The 10713-nt window shown below is 43.3% G+C and overlaps 1 protein-coding gene across 1 annotated transcript in view; it reads right to left on the reverse strand.

Moving 5' to 3' along the window:
- MAP7 (microtubule associated protein 7) overlaps window positions 1-10713 on the reverse strand; it is a gene marked incomplete at both ends in the record, with an annotated part of 117734 nt that extends 107021 nt beyond the window's left edge. Inside the window, one exon of the mRNA XM_080341254.1 lies at window positions 10668-10713. Coding sequence (XP_080197380.1) covers window positions 10668-10713 — 46 coding nt within the window. The remainder of the gene's footprint in view (window positions 1-10667) is intronic.

The following is a 10713-nucleotide window of genomic DNA, read 5'->3' on the forward strand; positions in this document are numbered from 1 at the left end:
GAGTTGCTCGTGATAAGTTCATGTTCTGCAGCCACTGCCTTGTGAAACACACTGCCAGGCTGAACTTACTAACGTGAATCTTTTTGCTCTTTCACAGGGGGAGGGAAGACAAAAGACAGTATGCAACACAAGTTAGCTAACTAACAGAAACGAAAAACCTTGTGAAGACAAGACAATTTGTATCTTTCACAAGAGCTGGCAGGCTGTGATAACTGGGACTGGGTATGTTTTCAAGAAAGAAAGCACTTGATATATCACTAACTGCAAACCATCTTGTATCATTTGGCACGTCTGATTACATTACAGAAAATCAAGTCAACTGAACGCATGGTCATATACTATTGCAGAAGGGGCAAAAGAAATTAACAGACAAAATGCCTATGAAAAGCCCTGCAAACAGAAACACTTGTAACACATTACTGAATCACAATATGGAGATTTTTTCCTCCCACTGTGTAAGACACCCATTGTATGTTCATCGAGCTACATTTTATAGGAATTCCATGTCTTTGTCGTGCTATTTTCTTCGGATAAGAGCAGTTAGAATACTGGTTTGAAAGAGTGCTATACCTAAGGAGCAAGCAACCAAGAAGTCAGGGTTTGATGGGGAAGCCTCCCCTCTGACCCCTCCCCTAAAAAAACACACCAAAAAGAAAAAAGGCACCCAACCCTTCAACACTTCCAGGTCTAATAACCCCTCAGCCTTAACACACACAAACATGTACCGTCTGCCATTATTGTGAAATCCAGGTATGATCATCCATTGATTAGACAACCAGTTAATCTCCTGCCTTCAAGCTCCTCTTCCTTTCCACTGCCAGATAGAGGGGTTAAAAAAAACAAAGTTCCAGGCACTGATGCATCAAGCCAGTTTCAAAAGCCAGGGCAGCCTGCTCACTGCTGCTTTTCTTCTGACACTTAAGCTCTCTGAAGCCTGATGTAAGTTACAACCTTGAGCCTCAGTTTCCCCAGTTATAAGATGAAATAAAATGTTCAGAAAAAAAAAAAATCTTCTGAAAGAAATAATGGATTCCTATAAAATACTTTTCTCTTTTAAAATACTTTATATGACATTACTGTTATGAGAGCTACCCAGCAACTATTCAACTATTGAAACAAAGAGAAGTTTGGACTGTGAAAACCACAAGCCGAACAGAGAAGTCACACACATGCTCTAGCACTTTAAAAGCATCAGCCACAATCCTTTCCTCATCAGTTCTTCAGTTTTATGCAAAACTGCTAACAGCAGAAGATAATTTCTTTGTAGAATACCCCCCCCCCCCCATAAAAACAACCCCCCAAAAAGCACCACAACACACAAACCACAAAAACTCAACGACCAAACACTCCAACCACCAAAAAAAGTCACAAACTTGAGACATATCTGGGTGTGACAAGTGCACTCAACCCCTTGACCAGATCAGCAGTGGTTTGGTACAGGCTCCAGAGGAGGCAAAGGCCTGAGCTGTAGCCAGGTCATGAACTCCTCCTACTCACCCACAAAGGTGCAGTGGGCACCAACGCCTATGAGCTTGGAACACCAATCACACAAGAGATGTATGAATAGCGGGTGACTTTTCCAAGACTCACTTATCAAGGAACAAAGAAAATTGTGGGTACAGAGAGTCTCATGCACACCTTTCCTGCCACATATGATTTGACTATGACTTCATTCCATGAATATGACAGCCTAAGTGAGTCTTGGAGCTCTCCCTGCTCAGCAGGGCATCTGCATGGCCATGATCTCCCCTTGAGCTAAGACACCTCTCAAGGTTGCTCCTCGGGACAGTGAGACGCTCTCCTTTTACCAATAGCAGATCTTTAGCAAGTGACTGGCATTGTGTATAACCCCATAGCACAGTGTCTTTGAGTTTGCCTTGGTAACTCGTGATTGCATGCTGAACTCATACTAATGAAACATAACTCAAAGGGTGAGTTTTCCCTGCCCTTTGCATCTCAGGTCTCCACGTGAAACATTCTGACTCAAAGCTAACTCAATTTTCCTCTGTATATTTCCTCCATGCATTAACTAATACAGTGAACCTCACCATCAAACTTGTTGAACCTTGTCAAACCACTGTTAACTTTGTTAAATTCCATCAAATTCATTGAACTGTGTCAAATTATTATTTTACCACAATAAAACATATCACTGCTTCTCTCTTTCGAGTGAGGTGTATTCCACTCATCTGTAACAATGGGTCACAGTATTCGTAAAGCAAAATAAACACTGTTATACGTCTTCTGGATGCTGTTCTAAGGCCTTTTAACATAAAATGAAAGCTTCCTCTCAACTTAAGTGTGTTTTATATCAAGAATTAGATTAATATATTATTTTAACATATGCTCCTTTCCAGATTGCCAATACTTCATTAAGTTATTTCTGATTTTCTTAGTACTGAGAGGTTCAGGTCAAGGTAGGTATCTTTCTTATATTGCAGCATTAAGAAAGGATATGACATTTTGCATTTAGAGACATTTTCCCAGCATGAAACAATAACATTCCATTGGGAACTGGGTTCCACATGTTTCTTGGGAAGAAAGATCAGGAAAATCAAGGTATAGTTAAAAGCTGTTCTGTGAAAATAGTACACCAAAAAATTTCAGTGTACCTACCCATCAAAGCACACAATCATATTTTGTAGAGAATTTTCATCATTAATCATCTATGTCAAGAGCTTTTTTCTTTTAAGAACTCATTTAAAAATGCATAATATAGACAGCACTACACCATAGAATATCTCAAGTTGCAAGGGACCAATAAGCATCAAGTCCAGCTCCCTACTCCTCACAGAATAATACTGGAATATATGGATACTAACTGAACTCGAAGCCAAATCTCTTAGTAATTCCCTTCAGGAGACTCATCTCTTTGCATTTACTTTCCACTTCCCTAGGCTTTCAATCAGGCCAAAAGAACCAAGGAAGCAGGCAGGGCCTTTTTTTCCTTCATGAGAGAGAATAGCTATTTACTCAGCATCAAAGGACTGGAATCTAGGACAGAGCAAAATAGCCTTTAAAAGGCAGACAGGACTTTTCTTCCTCCCTAGGGGGGAAAAAAAAAAAAAAAAAAAAAAAAAGGCGTGAAGTTGGAAATAGCCACTTACACTCACAAAAAAATACTTCCTTCCATAAAGCCAACCATGATCTGAAAACTCACGCACACCTGATTTTTTTCCACTGCTGGTCTTATACTCTCTCCTGCTTCCACCTCTTATTATCAAAAAAGGACAAAATAACCTCACCTTTACAGAGGTTTCTAAGTCTTCAAAGACATCCCTAAGGCCTCACTTTTATATACATGATAATAAAGGACTGGCAGGTTATTTTTACAGCAGTACATTAATTTTTTTAAGCAACTTCAGTATTCAGTTTATAAACATATGATATAAGAAACATTTATTCTTTCCACCTTCTCGGAAGGAAAAAAGGCCCCTTGAATTAATCAGTAAGATTGAATATAAAATGCTAGAGAATAGGAAGGAAACTTTCATCTTTTTGACTTATGAGAATCTTGCTGTCAAGAGTATAGATGCATTCTGAATAGCTTTAAATAAGCAATTAGTCAACTCACTTCTAAAAGTCAAGGCCATAAAACCATGGTAGTTTCTTGAACTTATTCTTCATTCATCCATCAAATTAGGTGTTTCAATTCAAGAAAGAACAGAACTGTGCAGTCTTTCTAAGCAAACATCCACTTAAATATGTGCTGGGGAAACAGGGCAGCAACACTGGATTATTAAGGTTCTTCAGAAAGCCAGCTTCAAAAGGTAGGTTCTTCTCTTTTCTCTCCTGAAATCTGAACAAACATCTTTATTCTGGTTTCATATCTCAGTATCTCTCTTTCCAATATATTGAATTCAGAATTATTATCCCTATCTCCCTAAGAGACAATGAATTTCAAATAAGCTAGGTCTGGAAACAAAACACAGACCTCAGGTCTTCATTTTCCTATCAGTCATCCTGACTACACCGGTGCCTTTAGTTTGCCCATCTGCTTTTGGGTCTCATCATATATGTGCTGCAAAGAGTGCATATTCTAGACAACACTTTGACCTCTTCTCAGTTTCAGCTGTCCCTGACACGCGCAGTACCACATGCTGGTCCAACAGATGTTAAGAGCTCCTCAGAAGTGATTAGACGGAAGGTAAGCTTTAACTATTTTCCCTTCTGTCAATTAAAATCGAACTTGTTTGCATTCCCACACACAGGAAAATCAAGGAGAAGGCTGGAAGCCCTGCCCTGTTCTGACTTAGACTCACTCATCAGAGTAAAAGCCACGTCAACATGGAGGTAAGAGTCTCATCATCTACAAACACTTTGAACACATACACACCAATCAAACAATCAAATACAAGATGTACATTGACAAGTCTTGTTACTTGTTTTAACTTAAATAGATTTGCATACTATGACTAATAAAAATTGCACAATATGTACCATGATGAATAAAAACATATTAGATCATTCTTAGCCAACTTTTTTTATTTATATATAACAATGATATTTGATCAGGTCCTCTAGAACATGTCATGCACTTCATCCAATGCTCAGTTAAAAAAGGAAAGGTAGCGAGAAATGGGGACTTCACAGGGCAGAAGGAAACAGAGGAATTCAGCTGAAGGGTGCTAGTTACCCTACTAATTAACAACCTAGGCAGTGTTGTCACTGTTTCTGCCTGTAAAAAGAGCTTATTTTTGAAATACCTAGTTTGTATAAATGTTGAGAGAACGAAGCACTTGTAATGCTCTCAAAATTAAGAGCACTTACATACATACTAAGCTTTTTGGTAGATTTGACTGTACTTCAGAGGAAAGGCACTAAGCTTTTTCATAGAAACATGAACATACTTCAAAGAAAAGGCAATATGCCAAGACCAAATTAAAATTTCCTCTGTTGTACTACTGACAGTATCCAATGAATGTAATCCTGTGAAATACTTTGTGCTATGTTCATTATCAGTGCTCTCCTGACATCTTACTTCCCAATGCATTTCTTAGAAGGTGACCAAGAAGTCTGGACTTTTGGATCCCATTAACTTTGAGGAAGAACACTTTATAGTATCAAACACACACGTAAGAAATACTTTGAGACATCAGTGCTTAATTTCTTCCTTCCATATACTAGTCTGTCATGGTTTAACTCCAGCCAGCAACTAAGCACCACACAACCAGTCACTCACTCTTCCCCCAGTGGGGTGGGGGAGAGAATCAGAAAAGTAAAAGTGAGAAAACTCATGGGCTGAGATAAAGCAAAATCCATGCACACAAGCAACCAAAACAAGGGATTCATTCACTACTTCCCATGGGCAGGCAGGTGTTCAGCCATCTCTGGGCAAGCTGGGCTCCCTCATGTGTAACAGTTACTTGGGAAGACAAACACCATCACTCCAAACATCCTCCATTCCATATATGCTGAGCATGACATAGGATATGGAATATCCCTTTGGCCAGTTTGGGCCAGCTGTCCTTGCTGTGCCCTCTCCCAGCTTCTTGTGTGTCCCCAGCCATCTTGTTGAAGAGTTCCTGACCTAGTATAAACATTGCTTGGCAACAAACAAAAAAATTAGTTTAGTATCAACTTTCTTTTAACACTAAATCCAAACCACAGCACTATATCAGTTTCTAGGAAGAAAATTAACTCTATCCCAGGACAAGTCTCACAGTCACTATCATTCTGGAACATAAATCATGCCATTACTTATATCTCTGAAGAATCTCAAAGTCAACAGGAGTCAGGGTTGTTAATGCCATCTATCTGAATAGTGTGGCAACCTATTCCCCATATGTCATCTTCACAGAAAATTTAGGGCCATTTTCCTTGAACTCTGACAAATCTCCTAGGATACATACTTTCAAGATTTTTCTCCAAGGCCACAAAGTATATAAATACACTTTCTACTTATTTTAATTAAAGTGAAGACTGATTTTAATGAAAGCAAATATGCCATGACTCCAGAATTAATACTGAGGAACAGTCACACAATTAAATCTGAACCAGTTTAACAAATGCACCATCTTCTCCTAGTATTTTTCACCTTAAACATGTATATATACCTGTAGCCTATCCTGCCACAGTTCCTAGAAGGCCACTGTATCTAACCAAAGTCACATACAGGGGGTGTCCTTCCAGGGGGAAAGGTGATTGTACAAAGGCAGTTACCGCAACATTAGCATCACCCTGTGGCTTGTACTGTGGGTCCAGACTTAGGTACATTTTTTCAAGTGGAAAAGAAGATACATTGTTGCAAAATTGCACACTGTTTACATAATTGAGGCAATTATTGCAGTGATCATATTTAATACCACAAATAATTTTCAGCTGTATTAAACTTGTTTATCTATTATGATAGTAACAAACCAGCCATAATACAAATAAAATGGTAACCATCTCAGGTTATTGTAAATTTACAATTTTTACAGTCTGAAATAGCACATATGAAAGAATATACATTTTCAATATTGAGCCCAAGTAAAAAGACAATACATACTATTTCAGCTAGATTAATAGAAGCTCTTTTCCTGCAGAGGAAGCAGCACATGAACCAGCAGCATTTAACAGGCCTGATTTTTCATGAACTCAGGAAGTGTTTTTGTTGCAGTGTTTGGTTTGGGGTTTTCTGTTTGTATTTATTTATTTGGGATTTAATTGTTGTTAGTTTTGTGTTTGCTGGATTTTTTTTCCTTCCCACCTTTTTTTTTTCCTTCTTTTAAACACTACCAGTGCTGGGAGTAGGTGGGTAGAGAAAAATAGCCTGACTCACATTACACAATATGCATATAAAATGGCTTGTTCCAATTTTTACAGTGTGTAATCCTTGTAAAAACATTACTTGACCAACGAAAGACACCAAGAGACAGCAATTTAGCAGCTTCCTAAAGCTGGGGGATGGCTTCTGTAAGGGTTTCAACACTCTCATTCACACTTTTAAATTTAAATTTAGTTGTAGCATTTTCATTCTACAAGCTACTGATAAATCAGAGTCTCTGCCTTCAGAGCTAAAGTACCAACTCAGGAAATTGACAATGTAAAAGACATTAGGTATCTGTAAGGTTTGGTACGAAGGTTCGAAGTTTTAACAGGTTTTAATGAGAGAGGGGTGGCAATAGAAGAATTACAGACCCTCAATTTAATTTATATATTAAAAGATAGGAAATACTCTCAATAGGGCTAACGTTTGAATAATTACGGATGGAAACGACAGTACCCTAACAACATACAGACTTCCAACACTTTCAGCCGTTGGTGAGCACGCACCATTCACGGCAGCGGAACCCGCCGCTTCCCGCCACCGTTACCTCATGGCGCCCCGCTCCCCGACAGCCGAGGTTGAAGTAGCAGCGCGGAGCAGCTGCCGGGGCGCCGGTACCTCCCGGCCCGTTCCCCGCACCGATGGCCGCGCTCAGGCCGCGCTGCGACGGCGGCGCCCGCTGGCGAACCGAGCGCGCAGCACCTCCCCCGTCCCGCTCCCGTCCTCCCCATCAAAACCACTTCAGCACCGCCGGGAAGGAGCCGTGGCGAACCGGGCAGCGCTTCCAGCTGCCGCCTGCGGTTTTCCTTCCGTACCCCGTGTTTTTCCCTAAAGCGCATCTATTTGCTAAGAAAAACCAAAAAATCGATAATGCAATAGGCTAAAACTTGATTTATTCTCAGATGGAGAAAATACCAGGATAAACAAGTGATAGTTGAAAAGGCTCACTAGCTGCTACAGGGAGAACATCTCAGTGTTTAACAGGCCAACTAGCACTGACAAAGTTCAGGCTTGCTTTGCTGCAAAAAGAACCAGAATAATACTAAACTCACTTAAAAGAAAAAGCTATTTAGAAGAGTATGGAAACAAAAAAATCATTACTTTATAGTTTTCTTGCACCGACCCCAGCACGTTGCTCTCTCTGGTCTCCCAGCACCCGAGCAAGTTGTTACCCGCACACAGAGCGGGCCGAGGGGGCTCAGAGCGCACACCGAGGAGGCTCCCGGGCAGACGCATGCCCGTGTTTGTGGGTGGGTAGCCATCAAACAAGGTGCCTTAGAAGCTTCTCTGCTTGGTATTCCCCACAAGAGGGCCCCTCATCTCGGGAATCACTGAAAAGCTTTTGAGCACTGTGAGATGATCAGATAGTTATGATTTAAAATATTAACTGGCATAAGTTAGAGTACCCCCTTAGCACTGTACTAGTTTGCCATCTGTGTATTTATGAATGGTAGAGTAAAAACAAACCCTCACCCGGGTAATTAAAGGCATTTACCTGAAGAGAGCTATTTAAGTGCAGCAGCCCACCTGCCTAACAATAAAGGGACCCCCTTGTAACACCTGTACAAGGATCTCACAGTGCTGTTAAAGCTTTACCCAGCATCAGCTCTGAAAGTCCATATATCTAGCCACAGGAGGGAAAAAAAGATACCAAACACACACCACAACACCAACAGAGCTATTTAGCTATCTGTTTTGTTTTTTTAAACAGCAGCAATAAGTCAACCAGTAGGTAATTTCACCAAACCAGGATGGGAGGTTGACCTTCCTGAGGAGCTGGATCCAGACACATGCGTTGGGCTTGCAGAGCAGCCTGCAGCCAAAGCCATCCGCACGGCCCTTGCTGGGCACATGCATCTGCTCACTCACGGACAGATCAGACAGCCACAGAGCAGCTCCTTGACATGCTATGAGGGTGTTCCTGTTTGTGAACAGCCTGGAAAGCAGCCCCTGTGATAACTCGGAGACCTGAAAGAACCTCAACAGAAAACAAACAGCTTTGCAGAAGTTGTTTAACTGGGGCATTTCACACATGATGAAGTTTCAAATGAACTTTGACAGCACAAACCGTTTTAAACTCAAAATACTCAACAATTCACGTTAGGAGATCTACCTCCTGTCTACAAGTATGTCCTAATGAGTAAAAGTTCAACACAATCAGATGAAATGAAACAAGGCAAACTCAGAATACATCTTTGGCAAGTAAGTCCTTTTAAAACTACTATGTATGTAAAATACATGTCATCTTGCAGCTCACCTCCAGTTTCTCAGTGATTAAAAATACCGATAATGCAGTTTATGAAAAAAAAAAAAAAAAGGTACATCAACAAGGTAAGAGAGAGAACTTGACAAGAGTTTGTCAAATGCGACAACCAGTTATTCCTGTGGACACTGAAGTCAACGCGGCTGCAAACTCTAAAACATGTAGGATAACAAACACACATCCTTTCTGCAGCTGAAATTCAGAGTGATAGCTGGGAGTGATTTGTAAAAATGATTCCTGAGCAAAAATACTATGCTTCTAACTTCAATAAAAAGGACAACATTTGGATTGGTCTGCCCACAGTTGTTGCTTGTGACTGCATGCCCACATTATATAAAATATGTATTAAAAATATTATACTGTGGAAACACAGTTAATCACCCAACAGCCATATGGCCTATTCATATGTTGTTTTGATGAAAAACCTCACTCTGTGGTTTAGAGATAAACTTGGATGCCTGTTAGAGAAGTGAAGGACTGGCAAAGGGTAAGTGGAATTGTACTGTAGAAAAAAGAAAGGAAAAAAAAGAAAAAGGAAAAAAAAAGAGAAGATTGAAAACTAGTCAGACCTCATAGTCCAGAAAGCAGCACTCCCAGTGAATATACCAGAAAGGCAACCCCTCCACCGCCTGCAAAAGCAAACAGCATCTGTGCCTACAACAGTGATACAGCGGTCGATCTGCTTGCGTAAGCCAAAAATCTCCTCCCTGCACCCTCCTCGCCCTTAGGACAAAATAAAAGGGTTTCAAAATGCACTTGCAGAGTACATCCCTCCCTAGAGGAGATGTAAAGTCACCTCCCTGCCTTTCCCATAGTGATGGGCTTATAGAAGCCCATCGCTTACACGCTTTTAATGCAAAGCCAAAACCCCGGGCTCCCGCACACTGCCCTCCTGCGGGGCGCAGGCCTGGCCCTCTCTTCGAGAGCCGCCTCCGTCACCAGGCACCTGAACTCCACCGAGACATCCCTTCTCCCTGGCCGGGGCTCACGTCGGCCCCGTTAGCTGGATGCTGCAGCCACTCGCCTCGACTGCAACTCGCCGCGACCTCAAGTCCCGCTGCCCCGCACGCCTCGGGCCCCCGCACCGCGGCCCGGCGGCCGCCTCCGCTGGCCCCTTCGCTGCCAGCCAGCCCGGGCCTCCCCCGCGCGGCTCCGCACCCCCGCGTTATCTCCGTCGCGGTGAAGGCGCCGCGCAGCGCACCGAGCCCCGAACGCTGCGGGTCAGAACAACAAACGGTGCCCCAAGCACGACAGCGCACACTCGCCGACGCGCCTCCGCGGGGCCGAGGAGTCTCGCCGTGACTGCGGGGCGCGGGCCGGACGCGCCGCCCCCACGGACATGGCACGGCTCTGCCCGCCGCCCGGGCCGGGCCGCAGCGTCCCTGCGTGGGGCTGTCCCTGCGGCCGGCTCCGGGCCGGGTCTGCAGGCGGCGGTTCGCGATGGGAGAGCCCCGTGGGGAGGAAGGAAAACACCATCACAGCCCGGCGCACGGCAGCCACGGGCAGCCGCGGAGCGGCCCCGCACCTGTTGCGGGAAGAGGCCGCCGCCGGGCCCCGCTGCGCTCCCTCCCCTCACGGCCGCCCACAGCCGGCCGGATGCGCAGGGCGACCTGCAGCCACCGAACCGCAGCCCGAGCGCCGGCGGCAACTCACCTGCGGGGCGCCGGCACCCGCCGCTCCTGCCCGCGGCCTCCGCCAT

This window comes from Nesoenas mayeri (assembly GCF_963082525.1).
Source record: "Nesoenas mayeri genome assembly, chromosome: 3".
In the NCBI taxonomy this organism is placed as follows: Eukaryota; Metazoa; Chordata; class Aves; order Columbiformes; family Columbidae; genus Nesoenas; species Nesoenas mayeri.